The sequence below is a fragment of the Penicillium chrysogenum genome (genome assembly GCF_028827035.1).
Source record: "Penicillium chrysogenum strain IBT 35668 chromosome Unknown utg000001l_segment0_segment0, whole genome shotgun sequence".
NCBI lineage: Eukaryota > Fungi > Ascomycota > Eurotiomycetes > Eurotiales > Aspergillaceae > Penicillium > Penicillium chrysogenum.
Window position 1 is genome coordinate 4,378,237 of NW_026622749.1, and position 23,753 is coordinate 4,401,989.

Genomic DNA, 23,753 nt, shown 5'->3' on the forward strand with positions numbered 1-23,753 from the left:
TTCAACGACCCTGGCTATTGTAAACCCAAATATCAGTATCGGATTCAGTCGGGAGTTGGTGATGCTTAGCATTGTTGAGTTGAAGCGTTTGACTATACGAGTAGGATTTCTCTAATCGGAGTCAGTGATCGACACATGTAGTTGCCATCGTCGCTACCCTGTTGAGTGATGATGGAGCAAGGTATAGGGTAGTCAAAATTAGGATAAAGCTTGACAGGGTAATTCCGTACCGTGCTATGTGACCATAAACGATGACCGTAGGACATTGTCCCCGCGTGCAAATACATCAGAATCTCGATAGCGGTGCGACTATAGGCCATCAGTGGCTTTTGAAACCAATCGATGAGATCGTAGGCGTACCTTTGGGAGTCTTCCAGATCCAGCTGTAGAAATTGGTGCGAATATCCTAAGGTCAACTAAAGAATGCTTAGCGAGGACGCCTGGTATTGAGGATGCAGAGCTGAAAGGATGGAGGGATGCTGATGAACATGATGACCCACAATAACTCGAGAGAGCTTATGTGATCTGACGATGAATTTAACAACTTGGCACATATATCATTCTCATCCTCCGTTCTATCAATTACGATAGCCAGCAATTATGGCGGGAATAATCTAACACAGATATAAAATTATGTAATGTGGAAGGGCTTTAAAAAAAATAAAAAATAAAGGTATTGGAAACCACCCTTAGGTTTGAGCAATCCGGGGATCCAACCAGGTATCGCGGACGTGAACCTCCCTATCACGACCCGATTTATCAAGCTCCGCAGGGGCTAGCGAATAGCAACAACCACTGGGCTACAAGGGGTTCTTCCATACAAATCCTTACCTTTAAGTTATACTTAACACCCATCTAGCCAAGGTTCTCATAGAAAATTTTCATCCTTTGATACTACCAAATGTAAACTTTTCATCGAAATGTCCTACACCCAAAAAAATAAAATACGATATGAGCAGATCTACCAAATAACAGGGAAACAAAAAGGAGGTTTCCAAGACGTCTTGGTTTGTGGACTGCTGGGATCGAACCCAAGGCAGCGTTACATTCCTTTCCTTTCTCCCTGTCACGACCTGAAAGGTAATTTGCTCAGGCTCTGTTTCCCCAGCCTCCTCAAGAGGAATATGCTGCTGAGCTATAAGACGGTCTCAGTTAATATTTATGCATTTCTGTTAAATTTAACAAACACCTCGTTAAGGCACGCATCAGTTATCCCAACCTTCACCATTCTATTACAATTACTATTACCCATTCCAAATAAAAGTGGCGATGCAGTAAGACAGGCCCAAAATGCTTTACGCAAAAAAAAAAAAAGAAAGAAAGAAGGAACAGAAAGCTTTGTGCACACCTGGGGTCAAAACAAGTAGCTTCTGTCACACATACATCACTGACCTCCTTATCACGGGTCGATCAGCTACTACTGCAGTACTGATCCCAATGAATAAAACTGAGTCATAAGGGGTCCTTCCATGCAAATCCTTACGTTTTGGTCGGATTTAAGAGATTTGGTCTTGGATTTTAAGAGGGCGCCATCCACCCTTCTGCCATCTAAATTTTACTTTAGCTGTGCCCTCTCCCTACACCTACGCAAGTGTTAACTTTGGATCTATCTGACATGGGTCGCACATTTCTTTATATTTTCTTTTTGCTACACGGTGGCTCGGCTTCATATCTGGCAATCATTATCTCCTGCCGTCTATACTTTCTTTTACTGTCCCCTGCCAACAATACCCCGTCGAGTTCATCATCTCCAGGCATGCATGGGTGCTTTAAACAAGCTCTGTTATGTCGTCGGGAGCTGCCGTCGAATCTTGTTTGAGACCCACCAATACCCACGTGGGATCCATGGCACGGGATTATTAGCCCCACATCCGCGTATGCCTCAGCCCGACGACATTCGGTCGACTCTATTCTCCTAGCGAATACTTCGCACGAAAAAAAAAGCAATGAGGGCCGTTGACATAGAAGCGGAACTCTTGGGCTTTTGGTTATCTGCATTTGAGAAACGATCATTACATGACGTTCCGGAACCCAGTCCGACCGCGCAGATGGCTAACAGCCTGCAACAGGAGTAGTCTGTCCAAGATTGTCTTTATCATGCGGGCATGGCCTCCTTCCGCAGCGTATGGGACTGTACCATTCAAACGCTGGAGTGCCCACATGTCGTCGGTAAATATTATCACCTCCATCGTCCTCTCGTGCGTATGGACATGGTTCGTGTCGAACATGGAGGGAAAAAGGACGATGCGGCGGCATTTGCAGAACCGACCAGCCCTGATCGAACTGTTGAATCTCTCAACCAGGGTCCTGTCTGTGTCAATGACCCAGCCATTGAGACTGCCGTCGAGGAGCCTGCAGGCCCTGCCACTGAACCCACAAATCCGCCTCTCGAGGAGTCCGTTCCATCCCCACCAAGGTCACCAGTTCCAACGTTGGGGCCTTCCAGACTTATTTCCACAGCGGCAGAAGAGCCACAGAAGCAGACATCACCATATAGTATCAGTCTACGAGAGACCTGTGGGGGCACAGGAAGGTCATAGATATGCCGAGCGACCTCATCTGTGTCTCCTCGCGTTGCAATTGAGATAAGGCCGACAATTGTGTTCCCAAGTTCGACACAGGTTTTTCGCTCTCCCTTTCGCTTCCTTTTTGAGCGGCGAAGGTCCGACGGGTTCGAGTCGGATTTCTCGCGCTTTAGACTCGTCGTATTGCGTAGATCCTGCGGCTGGTTGACCTCTTGCTCCGGCGATGGGTTTGCAGATCGAACGTTTCGATCCCGGCCTCTTCCACCTGTGGACCGCTGGGTCTCTGGTGGAGTCCGGGCGCGCTGGTGATTTGCTGGGGATTGTGGTGTTTCACCCCCTCCACAATGGGATCTGATGGGTGTTGGGTATCCTTCTAAAAATACCAATTCAGGCGTCGACGAACTGTACGCCACTGCCTGCGGGATGAAGTTTGCCCCCGACTTCATCGACAACGAAGCGTATTCCGTGTCCGACCACTTAATCGGCCTCAATTTAGATAGAGTAGTGGTATTAAAAGGGACAATTGATGAAAAGAGCGACGCACAGAGAAAGAAATTGACAAGAAGGAAGAAGATAGAGTGAGAGAGGAAGGGGGAAAAGATAAAGGGAATCAAGAGAAATCAACACCTGTTGCTTCTGACCTATGTTGTATAAAGAGGAAGCGGCGAGGAACTGTTTGGTGAAGCTGCTAGGTACACACAATGTATGTATATATAACTCTTGAAGTATACAGGACTGGCATCTGAAATGACATCCAGAAAGACGTTTAAAAAGACATTGCCACAAAATGCTGAACTACCTAGATATACAAGTAGCTAAATAATTCAATCAACCTACGGCATTATCACGTTCGGCATAGATAGAGTGTACAAGGAGAGAAAGTACAAGGGGAAAAATTGAAATAGAATTAAGGCCACAGAAACCAATCATCACAGGTCATCATACCAACAACAACAGTAAGAGCTTGTCAGATGTTCGCCATGTTTATCACATTTGTACCGGGCCATAGCAACAACGACAAGAGTGATGCCCAGAGCTGACGTCCATCTAACCCCACTAGTTGAAGACCAAGTTTCCATTATCATTCCCAATGCGCTCGGCCAGGTTGATATCCGCATCTTGCAACTCGCCCTCAACATCATGCAAACGAGCCCTTAGAACAGGGATCTCGTCATCTCCTTCGCGGTCGAAGCTGACATCCTCCGCACTGGAGTGGAAGTCCCCGCCGTCCCAGTGGAAGTGTCCTACCGAACGAGTTAGATCGACTAGTGTCACAAAGTCGACGCAGATATGAGGTGGGATGCATAGACAAAGACCAGAATGGACGAGAAACATACCATTGTCATTTCCAATGTGGTCATTGAGATCAAGGGTGGACTCTTGTTCATCACCCTCCTCGTTGCGAAGAACAGCCTTGAGAATGTGACCATCCTCAAGCTCGATGTGGGAAGCGGTTTCGTGGAAGCTCATGGTGTCGATTTGGGAGAGAAGAATGCAGAGTAGAGTGTAGAGAGTATGGATCATAAACCTGCTGAACGGCGGAAGTAGACGAGGGGAAGAGGGGTTCTTCTTATATACCCCATCTGGCGAGGCCGATATACCCCGAATCGCGATCTGGACTTACACAAGGAATCGCGCGGCAGCCCCCAGTTCTTGTCTGACACTTGTCCCGGACTAATTCGTCGCACTGCGTCTCGATTGCGCCATGGCAGTGGCACAGGTGGGGTACTCATTGGAAGGACCGACATTGGCAAAGCGGGGAGAGTGTACAACGTACTCCGTACAAACGGGGATGTCTTCCGAGACAAAGAAACCCAGCGAGTCGGTTGTAGAGGTGTGGAGAGGGCAGAATGGGGATATCCACTACGCCCGTACACGTCAGTGGGTGGATCAGAGCAGTGTCAACATCCGAGGCAGTCATCTTGGCTGGTTATTTCGGCTCAAAGGACTACAGAGCACACCGGTTTGATGCCCACTTATCGTGGCGCATGGCGGCATCTCGCACAGTCCTTAGCCACAGCATTCGGAGCGACATGCCCTGATGTTGCACTGTGCATGGACGCCAAGGCTGCAAGATTCCATGACAGCTTTAGAGAACAGCCACAGGATGCGGGCCACACATGGCCAATGGGTATCGAACCGACCGAGGAGAAACGCTGGTGCCTAATGAGGACAACGCAGTCGACCGGGGCTGATGCTGTGCCAAGCCAGTTTGGGGACGCAGCCTCATATTGCCAGTCCTTGGCAGTCGGTATTGAGCAGGGGTAATTCACCAACAGTGGCGTTGAGTGGACCTGTGGCTGGATAAGGCTAGCCCTGTGACTTGGAGGGGTCTTTGGAGGGGTAAGAATCAAGTGGAGGGGTGGATTATCGCCAAGGACAACACATCGTCTGAAATATCGGTTTCTGCTTTTGGAGAAAAGAATTCGGGGAAGAATTAAACTACAGTCACCCTGATACATCCACGGATATTCTAAGTGTTTGCAATTGAGGGATCAGGTTCACAAACGCTTTATTCATTCTAAACATACAGGGTGGAGACAAAGTGCAGACAAGCAAAGACAGCGTCAAGTGTCGTAAAGCCCACAAGGTTGGCACATAACAGGGCCAGGAAGAATGGAAATCATCAAGGGAACCTTCCAGAAAAGAAAGAAAGAAGAAGAGAGAAACTGGGGGGGAGGGGGAGGAGGGGGAATTTATATTTTCCCAGTGGCTGAGGAAGGAACTGGGGTCGGCGACGAGTCTTCGTCCAAAAGAGAAGCTGCGACAGAGGGAAGGTGCCACCCACGTCCTAGATGAATTAGAAAATCAAGTGTAAAATCAAGAAAATCGAGAAAAGAATATGTATGCATTGATCTCAGAAATATCCTCAGACCCCCAATATCAAACACCCCTAACACCACTTGCAAACTCCCATACAAGTTCAACAGATGCACAGAATCAACCTTTCCCACAGCACATAGGTGTATCAACAGAAACACATTAGAATCATAATAAGTCACAGACTAAACCCCATTCCGGTAGATTTGAGATCCACCAGAACGGATCTGGATGGTGTCACGTCGCTGCAAGACCACCAGTGCACGATTAAGTGCTTGCTCGGTATAGTTCTTGCCATCGACAAAGTCACGGCGCAGAGTGGCCAAGCTTGTGCTCCAACCAATAGGAAGGCGACGCTTCAACTCGTCTTCAATCTTGCTACTCTGCTCCATGAGTTCCTTGCTGCCTTGGCCCTCACCCTGGGTAATCGCGTCCATGGTGGATGCGAGGAACAGGCGGATGGCCTCGTCCACGTGGGCTTCTGTGGCGACGGGGGAGAGAGAAAGTTTGGCAAGGGACTCGGAAATACGGACAATGGCCTCGAGTTGACGGACGGTGATGGGGATCGATGACCGAGCGTTGGATTCCATCTCGGCACGGTGGACTTGCTTGCGGATGGAGACGAAGTGGGACGAAAGCTTTTCTGCAGCTTCGGGCGAGAGACGGGGCGCACAACGACTACACGGGATGTTAGTATGGATATAGCAGTTCAAATCGGCCATAACTGTAAACGTACCTGCGACAGTAGCTGATGTAGCGCTTCATCTGCTCAACGGGAATTTCGGCCTCCACCTGCTCTTCCACACCGCGACCACCCATGTGCACACCCATGACGTGACGTGCAATCTTCTCGTCACGCCCGCGCTCGTGTTCGTCGCGGACGACGAAGATCATATCGAAACGGGACAGGATAGTGGTTTGGAAATCGATGTTCTCGCCGGGGGTCTTGAGATCATCGTAACGACCAAAGATAGGGTTGGCTGCGGCCAGTACGGACGTTCTCGAGTTGAGAATGGTGGTAATGCCAGCCTTGGCAATAGAGATGGTCTGCTGTTCCATGGCTTCATGAATGGCAACTCGGTCTTCGTCACGCATCTTGTCAAACTCATCAATACACACAACACCACCATCAGCAAGCACCATGGCACCACCTTCGAGGTAGAACTCGCGAGTGGTCTGGTCTCGCTGCACAGAGGCTGTCAAACCAGCAGCGGAAGAACCTTTTCCAGAGGTGTAGATGGCGATAGGAGCAGCCTTCTCGACAAACTTCAAAAGCTGAGATTTGGCAGTACCGGGATCACCCAGCATCAGCACGTTAATATCACCACGAAGCTTCATTCCGTCAGGAAGGATCTTCTTTGATCCACCCATCAGCAGACACACGATGGCTTTCTTCATATCCGCGTTTCCATAGATAGACGGGGCAATGCTTCGAGCGAGAGCATCATACAAGTCGGGCCTCCGGCTGAGCTCCAAGAATTCTTGTTCTTCCTCCTCAGAGAAGACTGAGTTGCCCTTTGCTGTCTGGTCAAGGTCGGATGTGATTCCCACTGCGCGGAGATAGGGGTTGCGGATAGCCACGGCAGCCTCCTTCTTGACACCCTTCGCTTGGTAGATAGAGAAGATGCCCATGACGGTGCAACGAGAGCCAGGGACAACTCGGTTGGCAAGGTAGCGATCGGCCGAAATAAGAACGTGTCGCGGCATCTCACCCACTGGCACCTGGTCGGGGGCTTCTTGAAGCTTGAGGACTTGCTGGTCCACAAATTGACATTTCTCGTGGTGAACCACGTAAGGATCCAATGGACATTGCTCGTTGGGTTGATCACTCTCAACCCTGGGTCGACCGCAGCGACGCGGCAGCGTGAGGCCAGAGAAGCCACCATCGACGTGGATGTTCTCGCTGTGATCGCAGCCCTTGCAACGAACATGAATGATCGTTGATTTTGAAGAGATTGTTGAAGCTCCGATCACAATGCCAGGGATGCGAACGAGGTGAGAGATGTTGGTGGCATTGAGATCACGGATTGAGATGTGCGATGCTGAGGAGTGTAGGAGCAGCTGGTGGGAGGGTAGTGTGATATCGCGCTGCCCGGGGTAGATAATCCGTGCAGTACATTGCTTCAGGGCCAACTCGAACTACTTCGGGTTAGCAAGGACGAAAGATCACCAGGATCGAAGATAAAGACCTACGAGAGGGATAATATCGCCGGGCTCCGTGGTGAGTTTGTGGGCCAATTCTTCGTTGTAGGAAATGAGGTGGGCAATGTCAATATCACAGTAGTATTGTTTAACGAGGGCATTTTGCCGTAATTGGTCACTGTTGTATCATAAATTAGCCCCGATTGGATCCTCACAGTGGTGGGATGCGTACCGGTAGACGAATGCATTATCCAGCTGGAATTCTAGCACGAACTCCCGAAGGCGGTTTTGAATAGTCGTGCGATCCTCATCAGCGCCATTTGTGCTAGGCGCAAGTACGCTCAAGGTATAGGGGGTGCGTCTATCCATAGTGTAGAGGACCGCAAATGTGGCAGGTTGGGGGGGTTGATGATTTGGCGGAAGGGAGGCTTCAAGAACTTTTGGTTAGCGTGGCACCAACGCGACGCGTCGAGGATTCACGCGTTAAGTGGTTTCTTAGTCATCTGACGCCTGAGGCATCAAAGTTAGCAGAATGATGGCCTAAGGCAAGAAGGGTCTGAGTCAGCACGGGGAACCGCAGGCCCGGCGTTAGCGCATTGGCGGATTGGGGAGCCATGACCAGCTTGATGGAAACAAAGCCACATCACAGCCATTCTGCGCCCAGGACCTGAGTGATATCGGACCAAAGTCGTGAATCACAGAGGCTGATTTGATCAGCTTTAGATCCATTACCTGAGCCTGTCAGAGCTCTACAAGTCAGGACTTTATCCACTGTCATGATCAGATAACACGGAACATATCAACGATCGACCCTCCCTCGGTGGCTGTCCGATCCGGCTCGTGACAGCCATGTCGTCAACCAGTCCGCGAAAGTCAATTGACAGCTTGGCATCTGGGGTCTCGTCGCCTTCAATTTCTTATTCAGCGAGTCAGCTGGAGTCTCCGCGTGTGGCCCCTCAGCGGTTCCCCCTGAGGAGGGGATCAACCGCGAGCTCGATCGTGAGCATTGGAGGTGTCTTGGACTCTTCTCACTACCATGGCTCAATCTCAGAGTCTGTTGCAGAGTCCGGGCAGAATGGTTCGTACCTCGGAATTCCCAATTACTCGATGACTAACATGTCCACATAGCCATTTCGACCCTCCTCCAGCCCCCAATCGTCCGCACCGGTCTCACAACCGGCAGTGCCACGTCCTCCGCCTGCTTCAAGGCCCCTACGTCTCGCGATATCCCGCCGGTGACTCTGACGAATATCAAGCATGTGGATGCAAAGGTCTTCCAGCCATATCTGTCCCAAGTCGGCACTTTGTACGATGTGTTTCAACAACCGAAAGAAGGCACAGCGGACGATACACTATCGGCGCAGGCTGCCAAATCTCCTAAGCCAGATTCCGAAAAAGATCGCGATTCATTAATGCCATGGTCCCCCGAGCGACGGTCTTCGGTTATGTCGACCGGTTCAAGATCATCTTCGCCATATCGCGGCCGACGCCCCTCCACTGGCCGTGGTCGCGCCCCCGCAGTTACTCCTCTATCCACCATCCCTCCGGTTTATTTCGAAGAGGGCTTTCATCTAGAAAATCCCCGTACGTTCGATGTCATATCAGAGAAATCAGATGTGGTGAGGCCGCCGAGGCCGCCGACTAAGGACGACAACGCCAATGGATTAGTTGCGGGGCCAGTACAAACGGGAAGAAAAGCATTAGCAACTAACGCTATTCTGCAAGAAAAGCTATCATGGTACATGGATACTGTGGAGATACATCTTATTTCATCTATCTCAACGGCGTCGAAATCCTTCTTCACGGCCCTGGGATCTCTCCGAGAATTGCACGCGGAAGCTGCCGATTCGGTCAACCGGATACAGGTACTGAGAAGGGACTTGCAGAAAATCGATAAAGAAATGGCTCTTGGCGGTCTAAAAATTGTCAATTTGAGACGGCGAAGGGAAAACGTACGAATGCTGGCAGCTGCCGTGGCTCAGCTTCGCGATGTGGTCGAATCTGTCTCTCGTTGCGAAGGATTGGTAGAGCAGGGCGACATCGAGGAAGCCGCCGATGGTCTGGAGGAAGTCGAAAAACTTATGGCCGGCGAAAAGCTCCCCGACCGTGCGGCTTCGGAGGACGAGGAGGGTGCCCCTAGACGCATTATCGACCTGCGAGGCCTCAACGCCCTGGCGGGAGCATCAGATGACCTCGCACAGCTCCGCCAACGGATTGGTATAGGCTATGAGAGTCGGTTCTTGAATGACCTGTTGGGAGATTTACGACAGCATGTCCAAACTGTACCATCGAATGTGACACTGCAGCGCTGGGGAAACTCATTCCAACGGCAGCGAGGTGGTCAGCGGTCTGGCCTATCGTTATCGCCTGCCTATATGGACTTCGATAACGAGTTGCGATCCCAATTGAACACTCAGCTCAACGGACTCGCGCGTGCTCACTATACGATGTCCGCGGCAACTTCTTTCAAAACCGCTGTCTTACGAGAAATGAAGGGCCTTATTCGCAAACACCTTCCCAGTTCTAGTGATGATGATAATGAATCTATGGTGTCATTATCAACACATGGCGGTCATCAGCTGAGCCAGCAGGAGAAGTCATCAATCCTTGCTCGTAATCTGCGTGCTCTCGACTCGGATGATGCTTATGCGATGTTGATGAATGTCTACACCGGGATTAGCGAATCGCTAAGGCGACTCAGCGTCCAAGTCAAAGTCCTTCTGGATATTGCTAGTGGCTTAGGAAACTCGCCTACTGTCAGGTCACCACCACGAAGCCCCAACCCGCAAAGTATCGATCAGGCTATGAAGTCTCCACAGATCGGGCCGACAGCCTCTGATCTGGCGCAGGATGAGATTCTGCAGGTTTTGGATATGTCGAGTCTGCTCGGTCAGGCAGTTGACATTGCCCAATCCCAGATAACAAAGGTGTTGAAGGTACGGTCTGAACAAACCGCCCAGCTTTCCAAGGAGGAATTCCTTAGGTACTTCACCCTTAATCGCCTGTTTGCCGATGAATGTGAGGCCATCTCGGGACGTAGTGGTACTGCTCTGAAGACCATCGTCGGAAATCAAATCCGCGATTTCATTACCCGTTTCGGTGATAGTCAGCGCCATCAAATTGTCAGTGTCATGGATGCCGATCGATGGGATGCACGCGATTTCGGGGATGCTGAGAACACCGTTCTTAGTAGGATTCTCGATGCAAGCACCAAAGACGTCGACGCCTGGCTTGAAGTTTCCAAGATCTGGATTCAGCCGGATGGAAACGAGCAAGCCAAGCTAGCTGAAAACGGTACTGATAAGTCCAAGGTTCGCAGCGCCGTCATCGACGAGCAGAAATACATCCTGCCGGACTCTGCAGTTGCCGTGATGCGCAGCATTGAGGAGTTCGACTTCCTCATGTCGAATATCCCTAGCATGATCCAGGACATTGCGCCGCACCTACTAGATATCCTAAAACTGTTCAACTCGCGGTCATCGCAGTTGATTCTTGGGGCCGGCGCTACGCGTAGTGCAGGCCTGAAGAACATCACAACTAAGCATCTCGCGCTGTCATCACAAGCATTAAGCTTCGTTATTGCTTTAGTGCCGTACGTACGGGAGTTTGTCCGTCGTCACGGACAGGCGAATCCCTTGATGGCGGAGTTCGACAAAGTTAAACGGCTATGCCAGGAGCATCAGAGCGGTATCCACGAGAAGCTCGTGGATATCATGAGCTCGCGCTCTTCCGTCCATGTGAACGCGATGAAGAAGATCGACTGGGATGCCAAGGGAGCATCTGCTGTGAATCCTTTCATGGAGACTTTGGCCAAGGAGACGGGTACTCTGCACCGGGTCTTGAGCAAGCATCTTCCAGACATGACTGTTAGTATGATCATGGTGCCTGTGTTCAACAGCTACCGTGATCAATGGACGAAGGCTTTCCAGGAGGCCGACGTGCAGACCGAGGCTGGAAAGAAGAGGTCAGTTTGGGCTACTCGAACCCCGCTCATGGGTAATACTAATCGCACAAGCAGGATGCAAGCCGACGTCGAGCATTTCCGAAGCAAACTGAGCAAAATCGAAGGCGCCAGTGAAATTGGCGACAAGCTGCTCGAAGTTGTGCAGGCCAAGACCATTGCCAATACTAATACCAACGAACCTGAGAAGTCCGAGACACCTAGTGAGAAGCAAGAAGATCAGGACGATGGCTCTGATTCTACCAAATCCTGACTTCCATTCCCATCGCCCTTTACCATTATACATATAATTTTGTTCCTGCATGTTCCTTTCCTGCCTGCGCGCTCATTCCCCAGCTGTACACTTCTCGTCATTTGCCGCCACCACATATTTGTCTACCACTTGCATTCATAAAGCTAGCCCGGAGTTTGTGGATATGAATAAGAGCAGACGTGATTTTCATTCTAATATCTCCAGCACATTTCATATTACGCATTAGACGGTGACTAAACCTGAGATTGTCACGTTCGCGTACCTTACTTCACTCATCCTGCTAATCACAAGAAGCACCATTGAAATTTCATAACTCGAGGATATCGTGTATCATTCATGATGTATGCACTTCGAAAAAATCACCAGGGACCATCGTAATCATAGAGAATCATCACCCCCGTAGACTTGTATCAATCACTTATTTTCCAGTGCCAGCAGTATTCTTCTCATCGAGGGTAATAGGCTTCGCAGTACCACCCTGAGGGTGAGGTTCACCAGCGGTAGGCAAACCAGGGTGAACATTGCGGCCGGAGCTAGTCTGCTCTGGCATAGGGGCGACCTTGTGTGGATGGGTCATGTCTGCGGGCTGTAGATGCATTAGGAGCTGTCACAGATAGTAAAAGTGCAAGTAACGTACCTCATCGCCGACTCCGTGGGCCTTGTTGGGACCGTTCTCGATAGGGTTATCGCTCTGGGGGACACCGTTGTCGTATTCTGCGCCGCGAACCATTTTGACGAATTGAAGTTGAGGTAGAGCTGAGAAGGTTGAGAAGTTTGGATGTGGCGTTTGTGTAGGAGTGAGGTTTTCTGTGTGGGAATAGAGAGAAGAATGTTTGATGGTCTTATAGTTTATGGTTGAGATCGGGAGTTGTGACAGCATGCTGAAATCATAGTGGGGAATATGACTTCATGGCCGTTGGATCAAGATCTTTATTCGATTGCCTTGCAACTCTAGAAAATGGAATTGCAGACCTCGGGAGATCAACAGACTAATTAGTACCTAGTTTCTAGTTATTAGACAGTTAATGTTGTGGTCGGTAGGGAATGTGCAACTTGTACGTTGCATGGAAGATAGAACTGCACGGAGATTATACCTTCCTATTTTCCGCCGTCTACATGTACGAATGCGCTTTAGAACGCATTAATATCTAGGATACCATTTACAATCGTAAGTACTATACTAAAATCGCGTGTCTAGTGGAAATATGGCGGAAGGAGATGGATTCACTGTGTTCTGGTTACAACAGCCAAATCTGATCGTAACCAGTTGTGGTTCCAGCAGTATATTAAGCCACATCGTGCGAGGTGGTGAATCGAAGTTTCTGGCACTTCCATGGCTTGAATAGTTGGTACATAGACCAGGACATGTCGATATATCCGGTAGCCAGAGCTAGATAGAGGTGGATATGGATATACAATCTGGTGACGTCAGTCCATTAGCCATTCCAAGGTTGTCAGACAGCAGCACCAAACCTTGGAAGGAGGATTAAGTGAATGAGTAATACTCAGGAACAGGATTGACATGGAAAGGTAATCTATTTCTTTTTACGATTCATGATATTCCTTGGGAAATTTCAATCATAGCTCCAAGATGAATCTGACAAAACATTAACACGCAGCCATAAGTAAACCAAAGCCAACTCAGGAAACATCAAAAAAGATAGGAAAGGGTATTCGCAAATTGAATCTGACTGAATGTCGGCACCAAATTCCTCGTCAACGGTACCTGCGTGTTCGTGCGGCCGATCCAGCAATTAAGCACATTTCCAAGCCAGATAAACCAACACTCTCATCGATGTGATCAGGGTCGATAACCAAAGGCAAGTTCTCTGCAGAGGTAGCATAGAAGCTATTGTCACCTACAGGACCAGCCCAAGGGGAGTCAGGCGAGGTATCTGGGAAGGAGGAGGAGACAAGATTCAACGCTCGAGCACCAATCAACACTGGGGGAGAGACGTGCCCAGACCAACGGTTCGAGCAGTGCCTGCACTGCGGACCAGACCTGAGAGAAGTTGGGAGCCCGTCAACGTCAATCGCAAGACGAGATAGTTCTCGGGGACTAAGTGGGTATGGGAGCGGGTGGTTTCCGAATTGGGGGCTGTTGTCACCATGATGATAGGGATGACTGTGGAGAGCACGGTGCCGTCCTGCTAGACAGCCACCGCACATCGACGTTGGTCGGTCAGGGTACTGTGGGAAATCATCGGCTGCTGGACTAGGTGACGAACGGGGGGTGGATGAGGTAGTGGCTTGGTTGGAGCTGGATGTCGAAGAAGGCAGGGGAGGTAATGGGCCGTTTAGCATTTTACGGCGGAGAATGTATGGTGGGTGTTGCACTGGTGTTTTCACATCATGGGATGTCTCTAAGGGAATTGACGATAGGGCATCGTTCCGCGTATTGGTGGTGGCATTGCACTTTTTTCGAGTGATAAGTGGTTGGCGTTGTAGGGGAGCAAACCGCGAGATATACCGGTTGCTCGCAAGGGCATTTTCCTTTCTCTGTGTCTGCCGGATGAGGAATTCCGCGGTGGTCATCCGGGGCTGAGTCCTATTGATGGATGATCGTGGCATATCTGATGAGGGTGTATGTTGAATCGCTGGTTCAATACCGTGTGAGGAGTGTGTATAGGAACAGATACCGTTCTCGAAAAGAACTGGTGAACTGCAGCCTCGAAGCGCTGAGGTGATGAGACAGCATAACGGTGGATCGGGTTGATGTATGAAATACAAAGCAGGGAGTTGAGGAGCCAGCTCTTCAACCGGGAGATTGACCATCCCAACATCGGACTCGGCTAAAGCGGAATGGGACTGCCCACATTGCTTTTCTTCACCACTCGACTCGGCAGGTAAGTCCGGGCTCATTGCCCCAAGTGCAGAGAGTTCGTACACATTCCTATCAACTTGAAATACAGAAATAGGGCCTAATTCCCCAGACTTCCCATCTTCACTACTCGAAACAGACATGTCCGGATTCATGGCTCTCAGCACATAATGCTCATTCCCTCGCCAGCTTCCACGGGGATCACGGGGATAATCCGTCTCGAGCGGGGACCTCTGTCCTGGGCTCGATGCCTGGCGATCATTGCGGTCCCGAAAGAAGCGACACGGACATCGATCAGTGAGAGCCCCAGAAACAATTCGTTTCAGATCCCAGTCCGGAATGCTTCGACGCTTCCGCTCGACCTTGTTGATCAGCTTGATCTTCACGTTGCCCAGCGGAGTGAAGACCCAGCTTCTCAGCCAACGTTTGATCTTGGACCGCTTGCGTCCCTTCTTCTTTTCAGCCATGCTTGATGCGATGGGTAATCGAAGCTCAGAACTCGGGTTGATTAGAAGGGAGAGGTGCTGGAGGCCGGGAGACTGCAGAAGATCTCACTTTCTTCAGGTCTCATCTCGCTCAGCTTTTATATATTTCTGGAATAGTATACTGGTACCTCCGAGATCGACATCAATGAGTCTTTCAGTTGATGCATTTCGAACAAGTGACACAACATTGTCTACGCGCATGAGAACTGGACTCCATCTCACTTACAATGAGGATGGGCACAAACACAGATTTGAGGCTTTTGACATTCTTTGTTGATGAATTTGTCAACGATCGATCCTTTGTTTACCAAGTGCCCAGGTGTCTCTACTATTATGAATCAACTGCTGTGCTACTGCCTACCCATGTAGGTAGCTAGTGGCTAGAGTGCAGGTAAAAGACATGTGGTCTTATCATGCTGGAGTCCTTCTGCTGAATCTATCCGTGGGCAGTTTTGATATAGAGATAGCATCAGGTGCACAGGTAGCTTGAGTTAGGTCAGAGATCACAGGATATCGGAGATATTCCTGACCAGAAGAAGGGATGGATAGAAGACAAGGAACACAATGTTGTACAAAAAAAAAGTAGTTTGCATCTTCAACGTTGTACAGTATAGGTATATTTCAACCCCAATGAGGAAATTGGATTGCCAAGATGATCATTCCCTCCAGCATGGTCCGCGTGTCCCAATAAATGGAAGTGGTAAGCCATTTCAAGCCACTAGCCATGTTAGCGGTGATATCGGCCATTCAACATGGCCGTTAGGACGATCAGAGCTCTGGCGGGTCCCTTCGTTCGGTGGAGAAGGTCAGATGATGTCATTTGGCTCCAGCTTTCCCCCGGATCCGACTGCAATTGGATTGGCCCTGCACTTTTGTAGACTGGGATTGGAGGCAAATCAATGGAGATCAGATGTTTAATGATTGGAGAAACCGGAGAAACATAGTAAAGGAGAGGATATGAGGATATGAGAATATTGGGAGAGGGAGAGGAGAGGGAGGAGGGAGAGAGAAAGTAAACTACGTGGGGCGATGCCACTTTGTTACTCCTGCTACTACTGTTACATATCCAGGCACAGAGTACCATAGTCCTAAGAGAATCATCTACCTAGGTAGGAAGATTAAATAAAATCTCTTCAACAATAATATCGATGATGGTACACTTTTTTCTCAACAGTCTCGGGTGGAATTTCCCTGGCAGTTTTTGAGCCCAAGCGCACTAGAAAAAGCCTTGGTCACACCCGCCAGTCCAGAGGAAAACTCTTGACCGGAACAAGAAACGGGAATTCTCTGAATTCTCGTATTTCTTTTCTTTCTCTCTCTTGAAATATCTCCTTGGACCTCAATTTCATCTTCAATTCGATCCCATACCCCTCCCCCGACTCCTCCAGCCACCCCAGAAGCTCAAAGTCGAAGCTCCACTTCTCTCCCCGCACAGACCGGGACAGCTCTTCCAAGGTTGTTGCGCGATCCCCCCCTCCTCGCATTTCATTTCTATTTCACTTTTACTTTCGGTCATTTCTCTGGACTTTGAGACAATGGAGGAAACCAGTGAACCTATCAAGCGTGATGTGCGCAACCATATGCTCTTCGAGGTGGCCACTGAAGTGGCCAACCGAGTAGGTGGGATCTATTCGGTCCTAAAGTCCAAAGCTCCCGTGACCACCGCCGAATATGGTGAACGGTACACTCTGATCGGTCCACTTAATAGGGCTTCAGCTGCAGTGGAGGTTGAGGAGCTATCACCGTCCAACCCAGCCGTGCGGGAGACAATCCAGTCTATGAAGGAGCGCGGGATTGACATTATCTACGGTCGCTGGCTCATTGAGGGTGCCCCTCGAGTTCTGCTCATTGACACAGGGACTGGCTATCGGTGGTTGGACGAGTGGAAGGGCGATCTTTGGACTACTTCAGCCATCCCATCCCCCGCTGGTGATAATGAGACCAACGAGGCCATCGTTTTTGGATACTTGGTTGCTTGGTTCTTGGGAGAGGTACGTTCCAATTCTTCTCACGCATTGCAGCCGGCAAAAGACCATGACTGACTCTTATTTCCACTGTAGTACATTGCTCACGACCGTCGCCGCGCGGTCATCGCCCATTTCCATGAATGGCTGGCTGGTGTCGCTCTGCCATTGACCAAGAAGCGGCACATGGACCTCACAACCGTCTTCACCACCCACGCGACATTATTGGGTCGTTACCTCTGTGCTGGCTCGGTTGACTTCTATAACAACCTCCAGTACTTTGACGTGGATGCGGAGGCCGGGAAGCGAGGAATCTACCACCGCTACTGTATTGAGCGGGCAGCTGCTCATTCCTGTGATGTCTTTACCACTGTATCGCACATCACTGCATTTGAGAGCGAACACCTGCTAAAGCGCAAGCCCGATGGGGTGCTGCCAAACGGTCTGAATGTCAAGAAGTTCTCTGCCATGCACGAGTTCCAGAACTTGCACTCCCAGGCCAAGGAGAAGATCAATGATTTCGTTCGTGGCCATTTCTACGGCCACAACGACTTTGACCTGGATAATACTCTATATCTTTTCACTGCGGGTCGTTATGAGTACCGCAATAAGGGTGTCGATATGTTCATTGAGGGGCTGGCCCGCCTCAATCATCGACTGAAGTCTGCTGGGTCGACCATGACCGTGGTCGCTTTCATAATTATGCCAGCCCAAACCTCTTCGTTGACGGTGGAATCGCTCAAGGGACAGGCCGTTGTCAAGTCTCTGCGCGATACCATCGAGAATATCGAGAAGGGAATCGGCAAGCGCATGTATGAGCGCTGTCTTTCCTGGAAGGAAGGTGACAACATGCCTGATGAGAAAGATCTCATCACCAGTCAAGATCGTGTGATGCTTCGCCGTCGCCTGTTCGGCATGAAGCGCCACGGTCTTCCTCCAATTGTCACCCACAACATGCACAATGACCACGAGGACCCCATCCTGAACCAGTTGCGTCGCGTGCAGCTGTTCAACCACTCCTCTGACCGGGTGAAGGTCATCTTTCACCCGGAATTCCTCAACTCCGCCAACCCCGTATTGCCGCTTGACTACGACGACTTCGTTCGTGGAACCCATCTAGGCGTCTTCCCCTCCTACTATGAGCCATGGGGGTATACACCAGCCGAGTGTACAGTGATGGGTGTGCCTAGCATCACCACCAACCTGTCTGGATTCGGTTGCTATATGGAGGAGTTGATTGAAAACTCCTCGGATTATGGAATATACATTGTGGACCGCCGCGCCAAGGGCGTTGATGACTCGGTCAACCAACTGGCCGACTTTATGTTCCACTTCACAGAGAAGAGTCGTCGCCAGCGCATTAACCAACGTAACCGTACGGAGCGTCTGAGCGATCTGCTTGACTGGAAAAGAATGGGCTTGGAATATGTCAAGGCTCGGCAGCTGGCATTGAGAAGAGGTATGTTACAATTCCATTGTCCTTTTCTTAGGTGATGATGATTAATTCTTTGTACAGCTTACCCATCCTCCTTTGAGGGTCAAGAGGACTACTTCGATATCATTGGAGGAACGGAGCAGAAGCTCTCCCGCCCGCTTTCCGTTCCTGGATCTCCTCGGGATCGCTCCGGAATGATGACACCCGGTGACTTTGCCTCTCTGCAGGAAGGCCACGAGGGATTGAGCACCGAGGATTATATCGCCTGGAAACTGCCGTGAGTTTTACCTATCATTAGTATTGGTCAAATACTAAGCCATTCTACAGTGAAGAGGAAGAACCCGAGGAGCACTTCCCCCTCACACTGCGAACCCGCAAGATGACTGAACGGGCTGCATCCCCACTGGACAGTATATCGATCAATGGCCGTGAAGAGTCCGAAGTAGGAGCTCGGACTGCATAGCCGAGGGTATTGGAATGCTCTCTCATCTTGGCCCTAAATCCTGTTGGAGTGGGCTCCCATTGACGTCATGTGTACTTGTTGAATCAGTCTGCTTTTTTTACGATCTTTTTCCTAGCAGTGCATCTGAAGCCTATGTTTTGTTTTTAGTTAAATGAAATCGAAGTTATTGCCAGAATATTCAACGGATATTAACGTGTAGCGTAACACGCCGGAGGGATGAGCTCCGACTCTATCCACTCGAATCTCCCGAGAATATAGAGTTACGCACTGGAGCACAGCGGATTATTCTCGCCCCGGTGAACGTTTAGCGAAAGTATGATTCATCGTACTTCTGCTATTTCTACCCCTCCTGCCCCTCCATCCTTTCCCCTCTCACCATCATTCTTACATCCCTCGACTTCGACTCACGTCTACCATCGGTACGACTCTCCAATGGAGCCGCGCACGTCCAGGACCCTGCCGGGTCGCAGGACAACGTCCTCGCTACGATGAAGAGATGGATCAAGGTATTTGTTCGTATAACAGTCGTTGCCCTCGCATGACAGGTGTTCGGTCCAGCCAGTTGATTGGGGAGAACTAAAAACCTATCTCCGGCTCTCTGGAGTCTTGTATTGGTTCCTTTTTCCCATATCAACTGGCTGGCCGTTCTGAGATTATACTGTCAAAACTTGATCTAGACAATACTAGCGAAAGGACATGCGTGACTTTGATTGTTCCCCTGTTTTGTGTTTTGTGTCTGGCTCTGCTCACACTGTGCTGGTTGACAATCAATTGAATACATAGGTTGAATGGAAACAGCATAGGTAGAGCAGAGCTGGATGCCTTCTCTCTTGGCATGCTGACCCAATTGAAGTATTTCAATAGCTTGATCTTTCTGCCATCATGTCTACCGACAAGATCACTTTCTTGACCAACTGGTATGCTGACATTGTCCCAGAATCCGAGCCCCCCCGGGGTGCCCAGGTGCCCTTCGTGCTCGATCTTTAGTTCCATTTGGCTAAGTTGTTTTTAAAGGCACGCGACCCCGTACCACGCCCCGCTCTACCTCGCCCAGTCCAGAGGCTACTTCAAGGATGAAGGTCTCAAAGTGGCTCTGCTCGAGCCCAACGACCCCTCCGATGTCACCGAGATCATTGGAAGCGGCAAGGTCGACATGGGCTTCAAGGCCATGATCCACACCCTGGCGGTGCGTATACATTGCCAAACACAAGCACGTTCACCATACTAATTCCATATCCAGGCCAAGGCCCGCGACTTCCCCGTGACCTCCATCGGCTCCCTCCTCGATGAGCCCTTCACCGGAGTCGTGTACCTGAAGTCCAGCGGAATCACCGAGGACTTCCGCTCCCTGAAGGGCAAGCGAATCGGCTATGTCGGCGAGTTCGGCAAGGTATGCATTCCATCCTCACCCGTCCACTCCCAGCAAACAAACCCTAACACAATCCCAGATCCAAATCGACGAACTCACCAAGTACTACGGCATGACTGCCGACGACTACACAGCCGTCCGCTGCGGCATGAACATCACCAAAGCAATAATCCAAGGCAACATCGACGCCGGCATCGGCCTGGAGAATGTGCAAATGGTGGAGCTGGAAGAGTGGCTCGCCGGCCAGAACCGACCACGCACAGACGTGCAGATGCTCCGAATCGACCAGCTCGCCGAGCTAGGCTGCTGCTGCTTCTGCTCGATCCTGTACATCGCGAACGACGCCTTCATCGCCGCGAACAAGGACAAGGTCTCTGCGTTCATGCGTGCCGTCAAGCGCGCTACAGACGACGTCCTCGCGGACCCTGCTGCCGCGTATACCGAGTACATTGACGTCAAGCCTATCATGGGCACGGATGTTAACCGCAAGATCTTTGAGCGGTCGTTTGCTTACTTCTCGCGCGATCTGAAGAATGTTCAGCGCGACTGGAACAAGGTTACCAACTATGGAAAGAGACTTGGTATCTTGAAGGAGGACTTCGTTGCTAATTATACCAATGAGTTCCTCTCCTGGGGTCTTGATGCTGATTCCACTGATCCTATTGGTGACCAGAAGCGAATGGCTGCCTTGCAGCAGGAGGTTGCTGCTGATGGTGGTTTCAAGCGTCTTGAGGTTAAGGCTTCGGCTTAGGTTGGGCTTTGGCTTTTATTGCCTGATGACACTGCTTGAGAATGTTTGTCCTAGGCTTCACTCTTTAGCCTCATTATATTGAGTCAAATTGGAAATTGCCATATTGGTATCAATTGTGCTTAGACGGTCTGGTGAAAATCTTGTAATACTATGGACATGGGTAATAAAAATCTAGCAAGAATCACCCATTTCCTGACGACGTAGGAAAAGTCTACAGCCTAACATTTAGTATGATGTAGTGCAAAGAAAATCATTGATAGAAACCAAATGCGTTGGCAGCATGATGGATATTGTAAGAATGGTTTATTTCCAAGGTCGTTAAACGTCAAAGTCATTATCATGTCTTCATAACAGTACACCGTGTTACACGCTCCAGTCGTCAAGGCACAGTCGAGGACGCACCCTCATTCCCTGAACGATCAAGCAGGGCTCGTAGGTGACTCTCCGCAGACTGCAAAGCAGGGCTAGATTCCGGCCCAGCGATACTGGCAGTCCACTTCAGCCGGGCAAAAAGGGAATGGATAATGTCCGGACCCGAACTTCCTACCGCGGGCGAACCATCACTAGCTAGGCCCAGTTGCGGGAGAATATTGGATTCCGCGAAGGACCCATCATTTGCAATCGCCTCTAGATGGACCTCTGAGACTACAGCGGGAGTGGCCATTTGAGATGACCGCTGCTGGTCACTGCCAGCAGTATTCTTTGCCAGTAGGTCACATCCGCCATGTTTCGGTCTTGATGCGAATTCGCGCGTGAAAGGGGTCGAGGGTATGGTCTCCGGGGCAATAGCCAAGACAATTCCAGCCTCGGACTCCATGCCCGGAGATAGCGGAGGTTGTCCCTGAGTCGTTTGGCCGGGTATACCATCCCGTCCCTGTATAGACGCAGTCTGCCGCAGGTTTTCTAGATACCGATGAAACGAGAACGGATGCGTATCCCGAGCTGGATCAATCGGACTGCCCTCGTCATCGACGATAACCGCATTACTGTCATCCGTACGCCGTTCCTCAATAGGCCCGTCCTCCTCGACAGGTCCCAGCGCGCCTGACGGAGCACAAATCTCACCTAAAGGCGCGATGTGACTCCCATACTCGTTGGAAAGACTCAGCTTGCTCCGTCCGCAGATCTCAGCGATCGAGTCTAAAGTGCCTCGGATATCGGGCTCGATAGCCTGCAGTATACTCTCGATACTGAAGTCCTTATCCGCCGGGAAGATGACATCGGACTGAGAGGGACGGGGCGGAGCTGAGCTTCTCGAGCCGGAGAACGAGAGGAACCGACGCGCGGACATAGGAGGTGGTGGTGTCGATCTATCCTGCGCATCGCCCGAATACGCCCTGACAAGCACCGGGCGCGTAGGGGTTGACGAGCGCCGGGAGGGATTATCAACTGGGACGGGTCGGGATGCAGGCCTCGGGGAACTGTCCGGCTGGCGCAGAGCCGTGGTACGATATGCGGTGGGAGAATCGTATCGCTGGTTTTCCTCATGTGAGAGGCCGATAGCGGGCGCTACTGGATACGCGTTTGATCGGGATAGTAGTCGGGACCATCCTTGTCGAAGTAAGGAAGACGATGGCGGCCTTGTACTGGGCAATGTAGCCGACTCCATCTCCGTGCCGGTTGAGGTAGCGCGCAGCTATGTGTAATGCAGAACGCACGACACAGCGGCAGACAATTACCCCGCTCTAGGGGTACAGGGCTCCGACTGGGTTAGGTTTGGCTCACGGGGGATGGATGTATCCACGTCGCATGCACAATGCACATTCTCCGACCTGGATTTGTGATGTAATTAATGTACGGAGTACGGCCCCGTGCCTTCTCAAGTTCGTTTTGCTCCCTCCAGTTTAGCCCCTCAATATGCCGTCACGTATGTAGCCACATGTAGGTAGCTCTTGGGAACGAGAAGTGGGTTCCCCGAGTTCTGTATAGCGTCCGCGGGTAAAGATCCCCAGGGCCGTGCCGGTGGATTAGTGGGGTCATCGGACAATATTTCGACCGATAGCATCACCTCGGCCTTGACGAATCCCGTAAGCATCAGGGTTCGAAATTACCAAATCACTCCAATCGATATCCGAGTACGGAGTAGCAACAAAGAGGTTTTGGTCGGACATTGTGAGACTAATTGACGTTCTCAGACTGACTTCCGATCTTGGTGTTGATGCTTCTCAGGGGTTGTCTCGACTCAGGCTTGTTGTCTTTGCAGAGCCGTTGGCTTTGTACGCAGGTGATTTAACAAGTTGATAGAAAAGAGGTTAAAATTGAAGCGACTCCGGGCTCATAACTGACAGAAATCAGGTAGGTGTATGATGAATGTATATGTCAATTTCACAATGATAAAATTCTCTCCGCGAATTCTTTGGCGTATTTGTGCTTCTTCACTTCATACACAGAGAGAGAGAGAGAGAGAGAGAGAGAGAGAGAGAGAGATCAGATGGTATAAACCCTGCAAATATCGTCTCAGGATCCAGATCTCGAAAACCACGGTTCGACCCGGACTATGCTTCATACCTCACACTGGATGAAGATGAACCACCGGCTGTCATGCATGCTTTTGGTGAAGGCATGAAAGAGAGATACACGAAGCAGAAGCCGATGAAGCTGCACAGAGATCAGCTTCCCCCGGAACCCCAAAACTGGCATGAAGTGAAGAAGCACAAATACGCCAAAGAATTCGCGGAGAGAATTTTATCATTGTGAAATTGACATACATTCATCATACACCTGATTTCTTCCCATTCTAGGAACTTGCAAAGAAAAGACTTGT

The 23,753-nt window shown here is 50.3% G+C and overlaps 10 protein-coding genes across 10 annotated transcripts; 4 read left to right on the forward strand and 6 right to left on the reverse strand.

Moving 5' to 3' along the window:
• Positions 1–2,012: 2,012 nt before the first annotated feature.
• On the reverse strand, positions 2,013–2,971 carry N7489_001747 (uncharacterized protein; the record flags this gene model as incomplete). The annotated part of the gene is made up of 2 exons (XM_056707502.1): positions 2,013–2,274; positions 2,325–2,971. 2 exons carry the CDS (start codon positions 2,969–2,971, stop codon positions 2,013–2,015), a joined length of 909 nt encoding a protein of 302 aa, XP_056571804.1.
• Positions 2,972–3,581: 610 nt separating this feature from the next.
• On the reverse strand, positions 3,582–3,995 carry N7489_001748 (CVNH domain-containing protein; the record flags this gene model as incomplete). Its single annotated transcript, XM_056707503.1, has 2 exons — positions 3,582–3,769; positions 3,863–3,995. 2 exons carry the CDS (start codon positions 3,993–3,995, stop codon positions 3,582–3,584), a joined length of 321 nt encoding a protein of 106 aa, XP_056571805.1.
• Positions 3,996–4,493: 498 nt separating this feature from the next.
• Positions 4,494–4,793, forward strand: N7489_001749 (uncharacterized protein; the record flags this gene model as incomplete). Its single annotated transcript, XM_056707504.1, has 1 exon — positions 4,494–4,793. One exon carries the CDS (start codon positions 4,494–4,496, stop codon positions 4,791–4,793), a length of 300 nt encoding a protein of 99 aa, XP_056571806.1.
• A 737-nt stretch (positions 4,794–5,530) lies between these two features.
• N7489_001750 (MCM DNA helicase complex subunit MCM5) lies at positions 5,531–7,856 on the reverse strand (the record flags this gene model as incomplete). Its single annotated transcript, XM_056707505.1, has 4 exons — positions 5,531–6,023; positions 6,082–7,484; positions 7,539–7,665; positions 7,720–7,856. The coding sequence occupies 4 exons, from the start codon at positions 7,854–7,856 to the stop codon at positions 5,531–5,533; spliced, it is 2,160 nt and encodes a 719-aa protein (XP_056571807.1).
• Positions 7,857–8,336: 480 nt separating this feature from the next.
• N7489_001751 (vacuolar protein sorting-associated protein 54) lies at positions 8,337–11,701 on the forward strand (the record flags this gene model as incomplete). Its single annotated transcript, XM_056707506.1, has 3 exons — positions 8,337–8,565; positions 8,616–11,451; positions 11,506–11,701. 3 exons carry the CDS (start codon positions 8,337–8,339, stop codon positions 11,699–11,701), a joined length of 3,261 nt encoding a protein of 1,086 aa, XP_056571808.1.
• A 418-nt stretch (positions 11,702–12,119) lies between these two features.
• On the reverse strand, positions 12,120–12,431 carry N7489_001752 (uncharacterized protein; the record flags this gene model as incomplete). The annotated part of the gene is made up of 2 exons (XM_056707507.1): positions 12,120–12,287; positions 12,339–12,431. 2 exons carry the CDS (start codon positions 12,429–12,431, stop codon positions 12,120–12,122), a joined length of 261 nt encoding a protein of 86 aa, XP_056571809.1.
• Positions 12,432–13,417: 986 nt separating this feature from the next.
• Positions 13,418–14,989, reverse strand: N7489_001753 (uncharacterized protein; the record flags this gene model as incomplete). The annotated part of the gene is made up of 1 exon (XM_056707508.1): positions 13,418–14,989. The coding sequence occupies one exon, from the start codon at positions 14,987–14,989 to the stop codon at positions 13,418–13,420; it is 1,572 nt and encodes a 523-aa protein (XP_056571810.1).
• A 1,553-nt stretch (positions 14,990–16,542) lies between these two features.
• N7489_001754 (glycogen [starch] synthase) lies at positions 16,543–18,869 on the forward strand (the record flags this gene model as incomplete). Its single annotated transcript, XM_056707509.1, has 4 exons — positions 16,543–16,998; positions 17,068–18,430; positions 18,488–18,683; positions 18,734–18,869. 4 exons carry the CDS (start codon positions 16,543–16,545, stop codon positions 18,867–18,869), a joined length of 2,151 nt encoding a protein of 716 aa, XP_056571811.1.
• An 882-nt stretch (positions 18,870–19,751) lies between these two features.
• Positions 19,752–20,989, forward strand: N7489_001755 (NMT1/THI5 family protein; the record flags this gene model as incomplete). The annotated part of the gene is made up of 4 exons (XM_056707510.1): positions 19,752–19,786; positions 19,884–20,055; positions 20,110–20,259; positions 20,318–20,989. The coding sequence occupies 4 exons, from the start codon at positions 19,752–19,754 to the stop codon at positions 20,987–20,989; spliced, it is 1,029 nt and encodes a 342-aa protein (XP_056571812.1).
• A 379-nt stretch (positions 20,990–21,368) lies between these two features.
• Positions 21,369–22,598, reverse strand: N7489_001756 (uncharacterized protein; the record flags this gene model as incomplete). Its single annotated transcript, XM_056707511.1, has 1 exon — positions 21,369–22,598. The coding sequence occupies one exon, from the start codon at positions 22,596–22,598 to the stop codon at positions 21,369–21,371; it is 1,230 nt and encodes a 409-aa protein (XP_056571813.1).
• Between the last annotated feature and the right edge of the window lie 1,155 nt (positions 22,599–23,753).